The following is a 20670-nucleotide window of genomic DNA, read 5'->3' on the forward strand; positions in this document are numbered from 1 at the left end:
AACTTTTCCAAGTTTAATAACTTGTACTTATCCAGGTTTAACAATATTATTACAAAGTAATTATAATAATTAAAAAACATGCCATCATTTTGTTAAAATATTGACACACTAGAATACTTTAAAAATGAGAGCCAGAAGTACCAATATAGCTAAAGTTTTATGCAAAGTAGAATAGCATATATGGTAGGCAAATTCATTTTATCCTTAACTGCAATATTTTAAGTAGAAATTTTCTTGTTCTGTACTTTACCAAATGTAATAACTTGTCCTGAACTTTTCCAAGTTTAATAACTTGTACTTATCCAGGTTTAACAATATTATTTCTCTTGCTCGCATTTTTCCATATAATCCATGTTTCTTCCAGGCTATACTGTTATGCTAATTAATAATGTGTCAATAATTTAAGATTTTTACCTTATTGAAAATGATCTCAATCTTGCCAGTGAATCGGGTGGGTTTTAAGCTAGCTCCTGTCGAGGACTCTTCATTAGGCTTTGGGCCCAACAATGACACTTCATGCATTGAGTACATATTAAATTTTATTAAACTTGAACAATATTTTTTGAGCAATGAACAATTTTCATCAAAACAATGATATAATTTGTTGACTTGGTAACTTATTGCAAAGCTGCATGATAAACTTTTTTTGTCTCCTCATTTAAGAGTCAGTACAATTTTTTTTCTATCTAACCTCATTCTTTCTCTCTCTCTTTTTCTTTTGATTGTTTTCAGCCATCACCAGTACCTCCACCATCGCCACCACTTCTGCCATACACACACCATTCAAACTTCTGATGCCACCACCATCAATACCTTTGACTTCACCACCTTCCTCTCCACCACCATGACCACTGTCTTTTACATCACTTACTCTCACCATCATCCCTGACCACCATCATCACCACCATCTCCACCTCTATCACAACTACAGCTCATATTATTACTATCACCCCATTACCATCACAAAAAGGCTAAATGTGTTTTTTCAGTATGTTATTGAGCATGTTACTTCAGTGTTCAGTCCCTCTTTCTCTCACATACCCACTCTTTCTCTCTCTCTTATTATTACTCCCACTACCATCATCAACACTACTACTTTTAATAAAAACATCAACACTACTACTTTTAATAAAAACATCAACACTCCCTCAATTTCTTTGTCTCTCTTTCTTTTCCTCTCTTTTTTCTCTCTCTTTCTGTCTGTCTTCACCACCACCCTCACTGTTTCTATGCCTACTATTACTCTCACCCCATCATGAGGAATAGTTGGAGTATCATTGAATAGTGAGAGAGTGGGGTCTAAGTGTGACACACTGACACACAGAAATTAGTTTTCACATTTATTATATTAGAAGTCCCTTTATAGAACTAATTCATAAAAAAATATAGAACTATGTTATCACCCTCAAATTTGAGAAACAAACATTCATAACTTTTTCTTTTAGAACTTTTTTTTCATCTCAGATATTATGGGACTGTGTTTATAATTGCATTAATTAATACATCATCATCATCGGAAAGCGGACGTTAAACGATGATGAAGATGATGATGTATTAATTAATGCAATTATAAACACAGTCCCATAATATTTGAGATGAAAAAAAAGTTTTAAAAGAAAAAGTTATGAATGTTTGTTTCTCAAATTTTGAGGGTGATAACAGTTCTATATTTTTAAAAACTAATTGCAAATTAGTAGTATCATTGATAATTTTTTCCTTACCTCAATGATGCCAGTGACATATCTTAAAAGTCTCCTTAGAGAACTATATTTATAAAAAGTATAGAACTATATTATCACCCTCAAATTTGAGAAACAAACAGTCATAACTTTTTCTTTTAAAACTTCATTGCATGAAATTGATACCATTAAATTCCTCAAATTGAGCTCTATCATTTAAGCTTAATTAAAATATAGTTTTGTTTTTAAAATAAAAAATTTAATTATACTTAAATTCAATTTTTTGCCTTATATTTTTTCATATTTTATCTCATAACTTTTTTGATACAAATTTTCGTTGTATGGGAGCAAAACTGTGAAATTCCTCATGCTTTCTTCTATCATTGAAGCTAAGATAAATACATTTTGCGTTTAAAATAAAACACTTATTTAGATCTAAACTTGATTGGAGGCGTTATTTACTCTCCTATAATGTTGCTACAAATTTTGTTGTAAACTTTTTTCTACTAGATCAAATCTCAATTTTTTTTATGCCAAAATGTAACTAAGGACCAGTCCTCTTCAAGAATGTTAACAGTTTTCGATTTGGTTAAGAAGTGAATTAGCAACAAGGCTCTGAAGCTGTTGTGTGTGAGTAAATTATGGCCTGAAGAATATTATTCAACTACTACCGTAGTTGAATGATACAAGGTTATTGTGCATGCAAAAATTAGTGAAATAACACTTATCCTTAAATCTACAATCACAAGTTCTAGCGATATAATTATCAGTAATAGAATCATTATTTCTATTATTATAAAAACTGTCTAATTTTTTTATTATTAGTTGAAGAGATAATTCTAAACAAATTTTTGGATACTGAAAAACCAATTCTGGTCCTTTTATTACTAATTATTTTATTATATTTCTTTTCTTTATTAAAATGCTTAGATATAGATCTGTAAAAACGCTTAATTAGTTTCTATTTGCCTTGCATAAGGAATAATAAACGAAATATTATCATTTATAGAATTAATATCATTAAGTGTATCTAAACTGGCATACGAAGTATTGTTTTTAGTCTTAAATTGTCATAATACAGGTTTAGCTTATCTACATTATTTATATTGATTTTAGAACCTACATTTACACTATATTTCATTATTTTCATACATTGGTTATCCTTAGATTCAGTAATGTCTAATTTATTAGTTACCTCATCAGCCTTATTAGTATTTTTATTATATTTTTATGAGATTTACTACTTTTAATTACTTTAGTCACATCTCCATTATTAGATCCACACATTCTGTTATCAACTGATTTACCATTAACATAATATTTTTTATAGTCTTCATTTTTATTACAATAAACAATCCTATGCATGTATCCTGCTTTTCTAAGGGCAACATTATAATATTTTTGCCTTATTGTTAAAAATTTCCTCATTAGAAGATAAATATGAAATGCCTCGAAATATTATCAGTTTAAGTTCATGTTATTGCTTTAGGATGATTACTGTTAATATTAATATATTTCAGATATCGTTAGGTTTATGATATGGGTTATATTGGCCAGTAACAAGGTGCAGATTAACATCTAAATAATTAACAGAATCGTGTTTATTTTCAATAAATAAACCAAATATTTTTTTTAAACTATGGAATTTTTCCATATACAAATCCAATTTCCTATTTGATAGACTATTAATAAAAAACAGCACATCATCTCTATAATATCTGGAAATTCGTTACCCCTAATATCTGGAAATTCACTACATGTATCTCTTATCTTTTACTTGTTTTAGTCATTTGTCTGTGGTCATACTGGAGCATCGCCTTGAAGTGTTTTTATTTGTATAAATCAGCCCCAGGACTTTTTTTAACCTAGTATCTATTCTACTGGTCTCTTTTCCCGAACCACTAAGTTACTGGAATGTAAACATGCCAACGTTAATTGTCAAACAGTAGGGATGGAGGAGAAATGTAGAGACAAAGACACACACATACACACATAGGATGTATATATCTATTATGAATTTATTGTATTTATTTCATTATTAAGATTTATATAATGTATTTCCCATGTTTTACTGAAACATATAACACAGAATGAAAATGGTACTACATATTCCAGTCTTTGTTTTAACGCATGTGTGTGTATACATATATGCGTATGTATATATATATATATATATATATATATATATATATATATATATAGATATATATTCACATATATTTGTATATATATAATTATATATTCACATATGTAAATATATATAATTCATATATTTGCATATATGTCTGTGTGTTCACACACAGGCACACATGCACTTGTGCACACACGCACACACACACACACACACCTTATAGCATGTATTACCTTGCTTTTTCATTCATTGTTTAAATGAGTAGTTTGTTGATGCATATATTTTTTATTCTTAGCCTTTGATGCAGCCTTTTTATGAAGAAAATATAGAACAAGTTGGAGACCTGTATCTAGATATAGCAGAAGCATATATGGAAAATGCTCTTTACTCAGAGGCTAAATCTCTGTTTTCAGTTCTTGTTCATTCAACTACATACAATGAGGTAAGTCAGTTCTTTTGATAAGTTCAGTTACCATGTGAAGTATAAAGTAAGATGCTTTAGCATACTGTCTTCTGCAACTTTATTATTTTTTTTTTACAATCTAAACCTGCATGCAATCCACCACCACCATCTTTCCAAAATTTCCCTCTTTGCTTTTAAAACAACAAAAACATGTTGTAACCTTGTCAAAAATTCCATTGTTCCTAGTTTCATCCCGCCTAATGTTCCTCATACTCTGAATTTGGTTGTACTCATCATTACTATTCCAAACAAGTAGTTGTATAGAAGAAATAAATTAAATTAGAAATGCTCAAAGAATGTATGAGGATTAATTAAATTTATATATATATATATATATATATATATATCGTCAGTAGTTTATAAAAAGAAGCACACTCTAAAGCATTAAAGCTGTAATATATTTTTTCAGGTAGTTAAAAGTTTTGGCTAGTCATAGAATAGCCATTGGTTTTATACCTATAAAGTGTTTCATTCGTTTTGATACCCACTTTATTCTCTCTTGCTCATATTATGTCTGTATCCTTGCTTTTGCATGCTATATGTTAAATAGTGGCTTTCGCTTTGTCTGTTTGGATATTTTACATGGCCTTTATCTAGAGAATAGGGCAGCCATGATGTTTGGTCATTTGCGGTGTACCTGCCCAACCCACCCCAAATATCTATACCAGGAAAGGTCGTTTTTCCTCAAACCTCTACCAGAAGTCTTTTCTCTTCGAACCTCTACTGGAAGTCTTTTCTCCTCGAATCTCTACCAGCAATCTTATCTCCTTGAAACCCTATTGGAAGTCTTTTATCTCCAACCTCTTACTGGAAGTCTTTTCTCCTTGAACCCCTAGCTGAAGTCTTTTCACCTCGAATCCTTACCAGAAGTCTTTTCTCCTCAAAACCCTACTGGAAGTCTTTTGTCCCCAACCCCCTACTGGAATTTATTTTCTCCTTTCCTTGAACTTCTACTGGACATCTTTTCTCCTCAAACCACTACCAGAAGTCTTTTCTCCTCAAACCCCTACCTGAAGTCTTTTCTCTTTGAACCCCTACTGGAAATCTTTTCTCCTCGAACTCCTACTGGAAGTCTTTTTGCCTTGAACCCCTACTGGAAGCTTTTTGTCAATGAATCCTTAATCTCATTCTTAAGGTGAATTTTATTTGTCAAATGTAATCTTTGCTGCATCCATTGCATTTGATGGTATGTCTTAAATTTTTTAAAGAACAAATAAATTGGTTTCTCACAATAAAAATCTGTCCGAATTTAAATTCATGCTGTATCTTCAATAAGATTGTCACAAATTCTACAATTAGAGTAGTCATACTTTTTAACTACTGGAGTTAAGTGCATAGTTGCTAGTTTTGCATTGGCATTAGGTCATCTCATAAATAATGTAGTTTTTTCAGTTGCATGAACTAAAAGTTAGAGGGGGACAGGATAAACTATCTGCATCAACTTGCTATAAAATTTTACACTGTTCTTATTTATAGTGCAAGTTTTGAAGAATGCAATTCGATTTTAACAGTTATTTTATCAAAGCTATAATGGAAGTGACAAAGGAACATATTTGGCATATTTTGCTTTATGAGTTCAATAAAAGCAACAATGCAAGGGTAATGTGAGGAATATTAATGCAGTATATGAGGATCAGGAGATCAGACAATAAGCATACGCTAGCGTCAAAGGTGGTTCCAGAAATTCTGAGCCAGAAACTACAGCCTAGAAGATAAGCCTTGATGAGAACATCCTGCAAACCCTGGTGGAACAAAATCCCATAGTAACTGTTGAGGAACTAGCAGAGAAGCTTGGATTTGGTCATTCAACCATTCATTGACACCTGTGTGCTATTGGAAAAGTCATCAAATTGGGTTGATGGGTTCCTCACAAAATTTCTGAGTCTAGTCGCACAGAAAGAGTGAATGTGTGCTCTTCTTTGCTGTCATGTCTCATGAATGAATCTTTTTATAACCGAATAGTGACTGGTGATAAGAAATAGGTTCTCTATAAAAATTTCAAGTGCCGATGACAGTGGGTAGGGAAAGGAGAAAAACCAGCACCCCAGGTTAAAGAAGGTCTTCACCCATGCAAGGTGTTGTTATCTGTTTGGTGGAATATGAAAAGTTTAGTCCACTTTAAACTTTTAAACCAAAACCAAATGATAACAAAGGAGATCTACTGTGAGCAACTTGAGCAGCTTAAGTCAGTGCTAGAAGAAAAACAACCATCTTTGGTTTCAAGACGAAAGGTGTTCTTCCATCAGGATAATGCTTGGCCACATACAGCGAGGATGACATTCCAAAGGTTGGGGCAGTTTGAATGGGAAACGATGCCCCACCTACCATATTCACCGGACATTGCCCCATCTGATTATCATTTATTCCGCAGTCTTCAAAATCATTTGGATAGAAAAAATATGGACTCTGCAGATGAGGTCAGAACAATACTGGTGGAGTATTTTTTGTCACAGACAAGTGAATTTTGAAAGAGGGGCCTTGCAAGTCTGCCAGATAGATGGAAGAGCATTGTAGAAAATGAAGGAGAATATATTTTAGGTTAAAAATCTATATTTTAGATTGAAAAATGGAAGTTTTTTTTAAAAATGCATTATTTATGAGATGACCCAATAGTTATTTTGGGATTTTGGTTGTTTTCTGCATTTGATTATTTTATATGATTCACATACATTTTCCAGTCTTGAGTCTGTTCTCAGTAATGCTATGCTCAGATAATGCTGAATGTCTCTGTGTTTCTTGAGTATTGTGTTGTAATTAAAGATAGTTTTGGGTACATCATTTTCGGCTTTTTGTAATTCTTCAGTGTCTATTGCTTTGGTGTGTTCTATTCCATTCATTATTAGAGTAGATGGGTACTTTCTTTTAAGTAGTCCCTGTTTTAATTCTAAACTCTTTTATTCTGAATTTCTGTATTGGAGACAATTGTTTGGACTCTTGTAGCTAGGTAAAATGGAATATTTATTTTGGTATATTTTGGGTAGCATGAAGCAAATAATAAGTACTGTTTAGAGTCTGTTGATTTGTTGTGGATGTTGGTTTCTATGTTCATGTCATTCTTTATAATCAAAGTGCCTGAGAAGGGTAGTTTGTTTTGGTTATATTCAATAACCTGCCACTTCAAATGACTTGGCCTCTTCCTTGAATACTTCTTTATCTGCAGCATATTCTAATAACATAGTGATATGGGTACGTGAAAGTTAGGGTACAAGAATTCATTTTCAATCTGGTAACCTCTGCCTCTTCCTTCTATATGAGTATCAACTGCTGATTTTAAGCTCCTTCCCAAGTTCATCCCCCCACTGTTTTCCTCACCTCTGATCCCTGCTTCAATAAGTTTTGTATCTTTGCCTGTATATTTGTTTATATGCCTGTATACCTGTTTATGGTTATGTCTGTATCATAGTATTTGTGTTGTTTTGCATGTTTGTCACTATAGATGTGTCTGTGTGTTTATTCTTGTTTGTGTTGATGCATTCACCACTACAGCTGTCTGCACGTTCATGATTATATTTCTTTGTATTTGCCTTTCCACTATTCTTCCTTCATCAGATTTCAGCTTTTTAGAATACTCTTGCCAATTTCCACTCCCTGTGCCCTCAACTTCTTTGTCTAATGAAGAGCAAGAGTACAAAACTCCTAAGTACTACTTCTCCCAGCATTTAAGCATATTCCTCATTCCACAAACTCTGCTTTTGATTAAGTGTTACCAGTTTCCTCAGAAAGTAAATCTTTATTCTTTCCTGAAAAGGAACTTGTGTCATGGCTGTAATATACCACACCTGGTAATGATAATTCTGTAACCAATAGTTAAGGTAAATGACTCATTTTGATGTAGCTTTTACTTACCTTGTGCACAAAATAATTGCAGAATATTATGGTATTTGAAGTGTTAGTTTATTACTTGTTTTATTTGAATTACTAACCCTCAAAAAAAACAATATTTCTGCACCCTCAATTCAAAAATATTGTAAATCATATCAATCCATGCTCTGTATTTAACTACAATGAAAAATACAGCTCTTGGTCAAAGTTGTAATCTCTTGAAATGTAAACCTCTTGGATCTTGCTATATATTAATGTAAAACATTTTTTCCCATAAGTTTGATTGAAAGCTTGTACCTTCGAGTAAGCTTTGATTTTGAATGTGTTCAACTAATAAACAATGAAACCAGTTTTGATGAAGTTGCATTGTTTGTAGGAGAGGTTGTTGTACAGATCTTTGAACAGCCCTTTCATTACTATATTTCTAACCATAATACACTCCTTATGTGTTTAAATTAAATTCTAAAATAATTATGTATTTAGACTGATTTCATAAAACAACTCTGACTTTTTTTATTTATCAACATGTTAACGTGATTTTTGAAACACAATTTAACAAAAGTTTCTTAACCAAATCTGTTTCATAATTTTCCTCAAAGTGAATCTATTACAGGTAAATTTAATGAAATGCAACAGTATTTAAATTTTGTTTACACAGAATTCAAGAAAATGAGTTATTATTCAGTGTATAATATAAAAGGCATCCGTTGGTCTTGAGAGGCCATGGATCTGCACCCGAAGAAATCATGTCAGCTGCTGATGGTGGTGCATCTGTTGTGGCCGTACAGGCCCACATGGGAGTGGCAGTCACTCATACAGCAGCTGCATTTAAAGAATCTCTCTGCCAGTGCTACTGGTTTTTCCTCCCATTGAATGCATTTTTCTTTAGTGGCAAGTTCCTGTTTTTTTTTCGCTCTCTTCATCCCCTTTTGCAGTATTTGTCTCTAGTGTAGGCAATCATTTGCAAATGTCCTTGAAACAAAGATGAGGTTGTCCTTGTGCTCTTGTGCCGGTAGCAAATTCCTCATACAGGAGGTCTTTTGGGATCCTTTCATCTGGCATGCGATGTACATGACCAAGCCAGCACAACAACACTGCTGGAGCAGGGTGAATATGCTGGATATCTTAGCTTGGTTGAGGACTTTGGTGTTGGTGATGAGGTTGATCCACTTGAAAGCCAAGATGTGTCTCAAATTATGAAGGGAAAAGACGTTGAAACACCGCTCCTGTCTGGAGTAGAGGCTCCACATCTCACTGCCATAAAGTAGTGTACTAAGGATGCACACCTTATAATCAGCAATCAAGGAGAAGTCATCAGCGATGGTAGAACTGAGATAGGTGAATTGATGGATTACTTCCAGCTTGTAGTTGTTGATGGTGATGGTGGTAGGGTGCTTTGACACTTTGACCCAATACTTGCTTCTTCTTCAGACTGATAGTCAGACTGAATTCCTGACAGGCCTTTGAAAGTTTGTCCACGAGGTGCTGCATTTGCTCATCAGAATGTGCTGTCAGTGCTGCATTGTCTGCGAACAGCATTTCTATGACGAGTACCTAGATTTTGCTGTTTGATCTGGTGTGAAAGTAAACACCATCAGTTGATGTCCCAAATGCATGACTGCAAAGAAGGTGCCAAACAGTGGGGCAAGCACACAGCCCTGCTTCATGCAGCTACACATGTTCAATGCCTCCAAAAAAGAGCCATCAAATTGAACAATGCCTTTCAGGTCCACGTGAAATGATTGGGCAATCCTGAAGCGTCTTGGAGGACAACCAATCTTGGCAAGGATTTTGAACAGGCTGTCTCTACTGACTAGGTTGAAGGTGATAAAGGTGTGAGGCCGATGAAGTAATAAAGAGTGGTTGTCTTTGCTCTTGGCACTTCTCCTGTAGCTGTTGGAAAGAAATGATCATGTCGATAGTGGAGTGTTTTGAAATTCAGGATATACCCTCTCAATGAATTTTTTGTAGCCTGTTTTAGAGCCACGCAGGCAAAGACCTTCCAACGATGCTTAGCAGCGAGATGCCTTGGTAGTTATTGCTGTCGTTTTTTACCCTTTTTGTTCTTATATAGGGTGACAATGTTGCAGTCTCTCATGTCTTGCAGCACTGATCCCTCTTCCCAACACTGACACAGTAGCTTCAGCAAGTAGCTATGTAGAACTCTCCTTGCACATCTGATGTTCTCTGGTAGAATGCCATCCAAACCTGGTGCTTTTCCAGTAGGCAAGCCATCAATGGCTCTGCTCAGTTCTTTAGCAGTTGGCAGTGTGTCCAGCTCCTCCATGACAGGTAGGTGCTCTACTGTGTCTAGCTCACTGCCCGAGATGTTTTCCTTGGCGTAGAGTTCAGAATAATGTTCCGCCCATCTCTCCAGCTGCTCTCTTTTGCCCTTGATATCTTTCCCTGTTCTGGATTTGTGTGGAGCTATCTTGCTCTGGGTTGAGCTGATGGCTTTCTTGATACCCTCATACACTCCACGAATGTTCGATATCTGCACTTAGTTGTAACCAGTAGTCATTTGCACACCATCTCACTGACTTCTGCATGCTGTTCCTTGCTGATCACAATGCTTGCAGCATTGCCCTGGTGGGTTGGTGTTTGTATTTCAGCAGGGCAGCACAATTCTCCTCCACGAAGGTGCTGAGTTCTTTCACATTTGCCTCAAACCAGCCATGTGTCATTTTTCTCCTCCTCCCAAAGGCCCTCAGTGCAGTTCTATGGATGGCATTCCTGAGAGAGTCCCATGTCTGCTGAACATTGCTTTCTGGTGGGTCTGCAAGGAAGGTATCTTCCAGTGTTTTCAGGAATGCGTCTGTCAGCTTTTGGGTTGTGGTAGTATTGATGCACTGCTTGCCTGGAGGCTTAGCGCAGTGCATCATTTTTGGTTGGAGTTTGAGATTACAGCAAACCAGGGAGTGGTCTGTGTCACAGTCAGCGCTCTGAAAAGATCAAGTCAGGAGGACATTCCTCAGGTGGTTGTGTCTTGTGGTGATCAAATCTAGCTAGTGCCAGTGCCCCAAGCTAGAGTGATGCCAGGAGACCCTGTGTTGAGCTTTGGCTTGGAAGTAGGTGTTGGTGATACATAGTCCATAGAGCATGCAGAGCTCAAGCAGCCATTGCCCATTTTCATTCATGTTGGCAACCCTGTACCAACCCAGACACCCTGGCCAGTAGTTGTGATCAGCTCCCACTCTAGCATTGAAGTTGCCAAGTAGCACCAGTTGTTTTCCATTTGGGAATGCCTGTATTTTCCTAGAGAGCTGATCATAGAACATGTCTTGTGAGCAATGGAGCATAAGCACTGATAATGTTAATAGGCCCATCAGAAGTGTGCAATCAAAGTGAAAGTATCCACTCTAAGTCATCACTGTTGAGTTCTACTGACTTCAACAAAGAGTTCTTCATGGCAAAGCCGACACTATGCTCTCTGACTTCATCTATGCCTTTCGCTTACCAGAGAAAGGTGTAGTCACTTTCTTGAAGGATCCTCAAATCCGGTAGCCTCATTTCCTGGAGTGCTGCACTGTCCACTCAAAGTCGTAGCAGTTCATTGTTGATCACTACTGTCTTGTGTCACTGATCTTTTGAAGGTTTTCTGACAGACCAGTTGTCATGGTCCTTATGTTCCAACATCCGAGTCTGAATGCTGGTTTTTTGCATTGTTTGCTTGCTTGCTTGTTTGTTCATTTTTCTTGGTACAATTTTTACAGCCCGTGATTCAAGATGTTAGTTTTCCTAAGCTCCATGCACCCAGTGGAGCAGGTGGACTGTGACAGGACAGCACCTAGCTGAAATAAACCATGCTTAAAACCGGTAGACTGCTACTTTCCATGTTTTGCCATCATGGTGTGCAGGCCTAAGTAGTTTGTCTTGGGAGATCAACAGTTACCCATGTGACACATCTCTCTTCACCATCACCAGTGTTATCCGAGGGAACGGCAGGGACCAATACGACTTTGCACCAGTGGAGCCACTGGAGTTGCCAGAAACAGGTTGTCTACAGCATCAAACTGCCTTAAGGACTCCAGCTCCTGATTTATCCTCAGGGTTTACTCCCAAAGCTTTTCCCTTAAGTGGGTATTGCCGCACACAGTGGAGTTGTTATTTATTGCTGCTGTCTTAAGCAAGTAAGAGCTTGATAAGCAGGATAACTAATAATGGGAGTTGCTTATTTAGATGGCTGTTGGCTCTTCAGAGTTCGTCTGCCCTTTGACATGTCTTATATTTAATCCTGCAGGGTGACCAAATAACAAGAAAAGCAAGCTCTGTGGGGTTGCCAGTTTAGTCGCTGACTTCCCAACATCTGGCACCTATGAAGAAAGATAAAAACAAAAAAGAAAAGAAATAAATAAAGGGGGTGCAAGACAGAGGTACAGAGAAGAAAGAGGAAACACATCAATCAGATTTTTTAACAGTAATTTTAGTTGTAGATGAGAGACTGAAATAAACCAAAGGGCAACATGGTAGGGTTGTTATTTTATTTATTTTATTTTATTTTATTTTGGGCTGTTGCCTAAGGACAAAGCCTTGTGGCAAATGATTATTCTCAGGAGCTGTTTGGTTTAGTTGGTGGTAGGTGGAGGGGGGGGGGTTACAGGAAGAACAGGAGCAAGCTGAAAGTTATAGATATCTAGGGAGTGAATTAGAGAAAGTAAAAAAAAAACAGCATGGTTTCTTCGAAAGGAAGTCATCCCAAGCTAGCAAGAACCAGCTTTTGTAATTTATGCATATAATAATACATAACTATGTTAGAAACAGAATCAATCTAGTAGAGAAAAAAAAGATCCAAGCTTACTGTTGAAAGTTTGAAGTCCGTCAGAGGCAACAATGTATACAACAAAATTTCAATATAGAAGAATTGTGCAAATTATGGAATATCTATCAGTTGACCTGAATGCACATAAGACAGGTATACTATAAAGGTAAAGCAAAATGAAATACTGGGATTTGTCTTTGAAGAAAACTAGGAAATGAAATACATGCCTTCAACTAAATGAAATAAACATCACATGCATACATAAATACACAGAGACATAACCAAAATATGTTGCACATCTTATAGGTAAAATAAAATTACATGTAAATAAGAAATAAAAACGAAGTAAATTTGAAAAAAAATGTAGAATCAAATTCACGCACGCACGCACGCTTCCTAAAAGACATTCTGCAAAATGATTCATTTCTGCAATAATCACTCCATAGGCAAAAGTAGAAAAAATACTCTGATAGTTTTGTTTCTTTGGAAAGACTGTGGCTAGGTTTAATATCTTTCTAAAAATAACTACGGAAAACAGTTTTTAAATTCTTACAATATTGGAACTGTTGTCAGAATTGTTTCACTTTTGGAAATAGAAATAACCAATTCATAATTACACATGTGGTTTTTATGTTTGTCATATATTTTGCTTAGACTATGTTTTCTTTCAAAAATACTTTGAACTCAAATTGCTGCTTGGCAAAATGAAACTGTTGTCTAGTTTTTGTCAATAGTGAAACATTTTAGGAAATCAAAGTGAGAAAAAATGGAAAAAAAATCTCCAAAAGTTTGCAACACTCAGATATCATGTGAAACAATGCTAGACAGAGTAACTAAATTGTTTACATAGTGAAATCATGTTTTCATGAATGTACTAATGAAATTTACCCTGAAGTTTTCATTTAAATATAACTTGATTATTTTGGTCATTTTTGACCGAAAATCTGTTTCTTCTGGTATGAAAGAAAACTCAGCATTAGAGATTTGTGGAGGAGACATAAGTGCTGTAGGATGGCCTTAATTCTTCAGGACTTGATGATTGGTATCTTGTCTTACACTGCAGCTATTTTGACGTCTATATGCATTTTGTAGTGCCAATGATAATCATTGTGTACCTACTGCTGACAGCAAATTAATAGCAGCAGGAAATATTAAATTATTTATTTTCATTTTTACTTCTTATATTTTGTTATGACTTAGTTAATGGAAGAAGAGTAGTATCCACTACATTTTATAGGGCTTCTGAGATAGGTAGGGGAGAAAGTATTGAAACCTTGACTCATGTGTTACTCTTAAACTGGAGGCTTGTCCAAATTCTTGCAGTTGGGTGGACTCTACTAAAAGTGCCCATAGGCCAAGTGAAGGTGTAAAGATGAATGGTGTATGAAGTATACCATCCAGGGACTGGTACAGTCTATCTGATAGGTTTCTGTGCAATTTCTGTTTACTCACTTCCCACAAGTCTTGGGTGAAGCTGAAGCTATGGAGAAAGACTTGCCCAATGTACCATGCAGAAAAAATAAAACCAGAACCATGTGGTTATGAAATAAACTTAAAAACCACATGGCAAATTCCTGTGCCTACTTGACACAAGACCACTTAAATTATCTTATTTACTCTATAACTATTCATTGTTTGTAAAAATAATTTAATTTTTTCTAGGCTGCTGTTTGGCTTAAATATGGTGAATGTCTTAACTGTTTGGGTGAACTTGAGAGTGCTGTGAATTCTTATCAAAGAGTGGTTGAGTTAGCACCAAGTCACACTGGTGCTCGTATATCATTATCTGCTCTGCAACAGCAACTTGGCCACTCTAGAGATGCAGTTGAAGCTCTCACCATACCAGGTAAGTCTTTTGCAGTTTTCCAAGTACTTTTGTATTAGATTGTACTTTCAATTTGTAATAATGATATAGAACTTTAAAATTCTTTAGACAATTTATTTTCTAACTTAGGTATAAGGTTAGGTTGATAAATGGAAGAAATGGAGAAGATATACTCCTCATCTATACTTCATACTTGTATTTATCTTATTGACCATGATATAATAACTTAGATTTTGGCCAGTATAGGCCCAGGCCATGACTAACTAAATATCATCACCTGGTGAAGTCTTTTCGATCATAATTCACACCTCAGTCATATATGGGACACCATGGCCCACTCTAGCAAAGAGTTATTATTGTTGGAGACATATCCGGGTGTAGGAGGTTGGTCTGGAATTATTTAGAGAAATTTTTCCAAAGAGCCTTTTGAATTTTATGGGATCTGTTTCCGTCTTGACGTATTTTGGCATAATATTAAAGAGAGCTGGACCAGTTGAGGTAAAGTAGTTGTGTCGTAATGTTATTATATGTCTTGAGTTCAATTTTTGCAGTGGACGGATAGCATGGGGGCCGAGTCTTGGGTGGATTTTAAAATTGATGCCAGCATCATTTGTGCAATATTGGTGGAATATTTTCCACATCACACAAATGATGTAGTGCTCATGGTAGCGTTGGAGAGAGTAGAGATTGAGTTTTTTTTAGTTGACCCCAGTAGTCAATGCCTTTCATGCCATCTATTTTTCTTGTTATTGACCCCTGGAGTGCTTCCACATTCATAATGCTTTGCTTCATGTGGAGAGACCAGTGGGAAACAGTGTTCAAGGTGGGGGTCAGACAAAAGTAGAGTAGAGAAGGGTGATGGTGTGACCATCTCTAGACCAGAAAGTTCTCAGAATCCAGGAGCACATTTTGCTGTTTATGTGAGAACTCCAGCTTAGATTGTTATCAACAGTTACTCCAAGGTCTCTGTTGTTGGATGATACTAGGGAGCCACACGAGGGAAGGGCATATGATAGTTTCAGAGTATCCTCTTTTCCAAAGTGGATCAAATTAAACTTATCTTCATTTAGAAACATATTGTTCTTTTCCACCCATTGGACAACAGCAAACAGATCCAACTGAAAGTACGTTCCATCTTCCATACCATTTATGGCCTTCAGGATCTTGGAATCATCTGGAAAGATTTTCATTGTACAGTGTTTGATGGCATCTACTGTGTCATTGATGCAGATAATGAAGAGGAGTGGGCCCAACACAGTACCTTGTAGGACACTACTTCTGACTTTGACTGAGCTTGATCGAATTCCCTCAACCACAACATGTTGGGTTCTGTTCATCAGAAAATACTTTATCCACTGCAGCAGCTTTCCATGGCCTCCAATGTTGGATAGTTTCTTCAGCAGGATTTTGTGGTCCACTCTGTCAAATGCCTTGCTGAAATCAAGGTATATGACATCAGTGTTGGAGCCTTCTCCCAAAGCTTTTAAAATGTTATCAAAATGTTGCAGAAGCTGCAACAGGCAGTCCCTGCAATTATAGAAACCATGCTGGTTGGGGTTCAGCAGATTGTTGTCTTTGAGGAAGTGGGTTATTTGGGATCTCACCACGCTCTCAAATGCTTTAATGATATTAGAGGTGAGTGAAATTGGATGGTAGGTCACTGCAAGAGATTTGTTTCCCTTTTTGAAAACTGGAAAGTCAGTTGCAGCAACAGTTGAACTCAGAATTGATATGCAATGAAAAGTTGTCAATCTAGCTTTCTACCAACTGCACCCTAAAATAACCATACAGTAATATTAATGGCCTGCATGTAACAGTTTAAAATATGCTTCACCTGATGAGAAAAAAACTTTTCTTGTGTAACTGTATCTCAACCCTGATTGACCAGACATATCATACATAAGTAGCTGGGTCCAATCCACAGATCTACAGCTTTAGATAGGCACATACTGACTAGTTGATGCAGCATTTCACATTCCAATATGCAGTGTTGACTGTATAAGGTGTAATGTGACACTTGAGAAATGGGAATTTTTTTCTCTTCCAGTTTGTTTCCGTATATTTGTACCTTCTTAACTCGCTATTACAGTAGAGACTGGTGTAGTGTAATGGCTGAAAGGAATGAAAACTTTGTCTATTTGTAGCTCTTCCATTGTGAAAATCTTCAGTTGGTAGTCCTTGTCTACCACTCTTTGAAATCTAGGCCATGACAGAGGAATCCAAGACTGGCTACCCCTGAGAGCTCCTGTACATTGATGACCTTGTTCATAAAGCTGAATCACTACTTGAACTAGAGAGGAAATTTCAGGTGTGAAAGCTAGGTTTTGAATCTAAGGGCCTTAGAGTTAATTTAGCAAAAACTGAAGTCCTAGTAAGTAGGAAAGCAGACAAATCACAAATCCATCTCACAGAAATGCCCCTGCTCAATATGTAAGAAGGGTGTTGCCAGAAACTCCATACAGTGTTCCCAGTGCAAACTTTGGACATGTAAAAGGTATAACAGTATCACAGGAAAATTTGCAGAGAAAATAGATTTTGTGCATGGCAAACATGCAGATACAATTAACACTAAGAAGGTGCAGAGAGTAGACTTCCTAAAATGCTCGGAGGGGGTGGGGGAGTCATTAGAAGTAGTAGATAACTTCTGTTACCTAGGTGTCCAAGTTAGCAGTGGAGGAGAAAGTTCTGAAAGCATAATTGCTAGAATAAGAATGGGCCGTGTAAAGTTCAGAGAGCTAATACCTTCGTCAGTAACAAAGGGTCTCTCCTTCAGAGTGAAAGGCAGGTTGTATGATGCCTGCGTACCTACACTATGCTACATGGCAGTGAAACAAGAACTATGACTACAGAGGACATGTGAAGGCTTGACAGAAATGAAGTCACCATGCTCTGTTAGTGTGGACAGAGTGTAAATGACATAAGAGAAAAACTGGGTAAAAGAAGCATCAGATGTTGTGTGCAATAGAGAAGACTACGGTGGTATGGTCATGTGATGCATATGGATGAAGACAACTGCATAAAGAAGTCCTGATTTCTCATTGTGGAGGGAACCTGTAGGAGAAGTAGACCCAGGAAGACATGGGACAAAGTGGTGAGAAAAGATCTTCAGATGCTTGGGCCGAGACTTCTAGTGATTTGCTGTACTTGAGAAGGCACGTTAAGCTAAGTAAAATTGTGGCTATCTTTACATACAGACATGTCCTTTATGGCCATACCCCAACTCCCTCTCCCAGCTGAGAGGTCTCTGTCTTGCAGGTGCCAGTTCCATGTAAAATGCACTCATGCTAGTTCTATGGAAATTACATTCATGTCAGTGCCATATAGCATGAACTTGGGGGCTGGTGCCGCATAAAATGCACTTGTATCGGTGCTATGTAATTGCACCCATTCCTGTTGCATCTATAAAAGCACCCAGCACACTGTAAAGTGGTTGGCATTAGGAAGGGCATCCAGCCATATGAACCATGCCAAATTAGACAGCTGGAGCCTGAACAGCTCTTTGACTGGCCAGCTATTGTCAAACCATCCAACCCATGCCAGCATGGAAAACAAACATTAAACAATCACAATTAATAAAATAAATTTAAAAATAACAGGCTTGGTACTGACAAGCAAACCTTCCCAGGATTGCTACACTGTAATTTATATCCCCATCCACACTTTCAGTTGGCCTGCAAAGGTCATACTTCTCTTTAAAGAAAAATAGCCCAGTAATTAGGAGAGTAAAAGGAGTCTGGAGTATGTATCCTTATAAAAATTAATTAGAAGAGTAACCAGCTCAGAAGCAAGCAGCTGCATAGTGACAGCTAGAATAGTAATTGATGTGGGTGCTTTGTTGCACTTTTAATGTGCTGTCTGGCAGTTTCAATGTTACAGGCAGGAGATTGGGTTGGATGATGATATTTCAAAATGGCATTTACTGGTGACCAGCTACTTTTTGAAGCAGAAATTCAACTGTAGTTACCTACTAAACTTTCAGAATGAATACTAATGTGAGTACATGGCAGTTATTATAAGCTTCCATTGCTTGATGCAAAAGACAACTTGAACTTTAGAAAATACTAGTCATAGAACAGTCTACATTTAGAATTGTGATCCTTTATGGGGAGTGGAGCTAAAATGCAATGCTGAAATTCTGAAGTGTAATTTCTTGGTGGTTGCATAGCAAGTTATATTTGCAAAAATATTGATTGACTGTGAGTTAATGGGGACTATGGTCAACTCAAAAAATGAGGACGGTATAAGGCAACAGACTTTTTAAGAAACTGTCCAATCACCTCATCACCTATCAATCTAGCAAATATGCATGTTGGATAGATCACATTTTCATCAGGAAACACCAGAAATGTTATTGTGAATACCTAAATGATGAAGAATGCACTACACATCATAAGTTTGTGGCTAGTGACAAGAAAAACAACATGGAGAGGGAAGGTTTAAAAATTAAAAGATCCAGCAATCAGGAATAGATTTAGAGAAATTCTGACACACATCACTGTAGGAAGAAGATTTAGATACCTTTAGCATAGACTAGCAGAGATACCTGGCATTGCGCGTGTTACATGCAATTGAAGGATGAGACTTTTCTCTTATATTTTCTGTAAGGAACTGGAATACATATGGTTGGAATTTCATGAAAATTGCACATGAGGGTTCTTTCCCTCTTTACACACCCTAAAAAAAATTCTAATCATGAGACATGTATCCCATACTATTGATCTTTATGTGCATATTCCAAAATTTCAGTCTTCTGGAACCTGTAAAAATGATTTTGCCCCTGAAAAATGGAGCTCATGGAGCTCTAAAATGTGGGAATGAAGGCCCCTATTGGGGGTGGGTGTGTTAATGTCAACCAGAGAAGTTGAATTGTTGGGAATGTTTTTCACTTGGGTCTTATAGTATGCCTGTATATATGTAAGAGTATAGTTTCACTTTAATAGTTTCAGTACGAAATTGAAAGTATTAAAGTGAAAGTATTTGAAATTACAGTAGTGACATGTTATTATTCCACTTTTGAGATGTAATACTGAAATAGTGGAATAGTTTCAGTGTTAAAGTGAAAGTATCTGACATTACAGTAGAATTATGTTATTGTTTAACTTTTGACACGTAATACTGAAATAGTGGAGGAGATATGATATTGCTGTGGGCTTGAACTATGCAAGAAGTTAAAAATTGTTTTGGCCTAAGACACTACATTGACCCTAAGGAAGGCATGTTAATTTGGAATGATATTGGTTGTGTAGTTCTCGAGTTTTTGGGATTCAAACAGACACACATTCTCATCTTTATATATCTGATATTTATGCGCATATTCAAAAATTCTAGTGTTATGGACCCTGTAAAAAGGATTTTGCTCCTGAAAATGGGGCTTTTGGAGCTGAAAAATGTGGGACTTAAGGCCCCAATTGGGGGTGGGTGTGTTAATGTCAACCAGAGAATTTGAATTGTTGGGAATCTTTTTAACTTGTATGTAATATGTATTGTCTGAATTTCTTTGAAATAGGAAATATATGTATGTTCACTGGGTTTGTAAAACAGAGTAAAGCTACAGGAAACCAAAAGCTGAATGATCACGATAATCAGTCGGCTATCGTAGCATAGTCGTTACTACTCCCCAATGTAGGATTCCTCACCATACAGGTGACAGGCACAGCTGTAAAATGCATTACGGATCTATAGCAATTGGAAGGGCATGACCCAATTGAAATAACAACGTGTGACGTTTGGAGTGAAGGGAAATGAAAGTGTCGCATCTGGAGTTTGCAAATGACCATTATACCGATAGGTAACTGGGCAGAAAGAATTTACAATCAATAAATGTCTTAGAACAACCAGTCACTCATCTGGGAAGGCCTTGAAATCAATGTTACCAACTGCGGACTATGTGTGACTCAGTGATAATAAAAAGACTCAAAGGAGGTCTGCAAGGAAATAATTTTACTCAACACTTTGCAAGTGAATCAGTGGAGGCAAAAATGCATCTCATTT

The 20670-nt window shown here is 36.5% G+C and overlaps 1 protein-coding gene across 1 annotated transcript in view; it reads left to right on the forward strand.

Annotated features, from left to right (window-relative positions):
• LOC106878777 (general transcription factor 3C polypeptide 3-like) overlaps positions 1–20670 on the forward strand; it is a 197661-nt gene that overhangs the window by 174579 nt on the left and 2412 nt on the right. The window contains exons 11-12 of the mRNA XM_052970961.1: positions 4106–4252; positions 14517–14700. Coding sequence (XP_052826921.1) covers positions 4106–4252; positions 14517–14700 — 331 coding nt within the window. The remainder of the gene's footprint in view (positions 1–4105; positions 4253–14516; positions 14701–20670) is intronic.

Source organism: Octopus bimaculoides, chromosome 10, assembly GCF_001194135.2.
Source record: "Octopus bimaculoides isolate UCB-OBI-ISO-001 chromosome 10, ASM119413v2, whole genome shotgun sequence".
Lineage (NCBI taxonomy): Eukaryota > Metazoa > Mollusca > Cephalopoda > Octopoda > Octopodidae > Octopus > Octopus bimaculoides.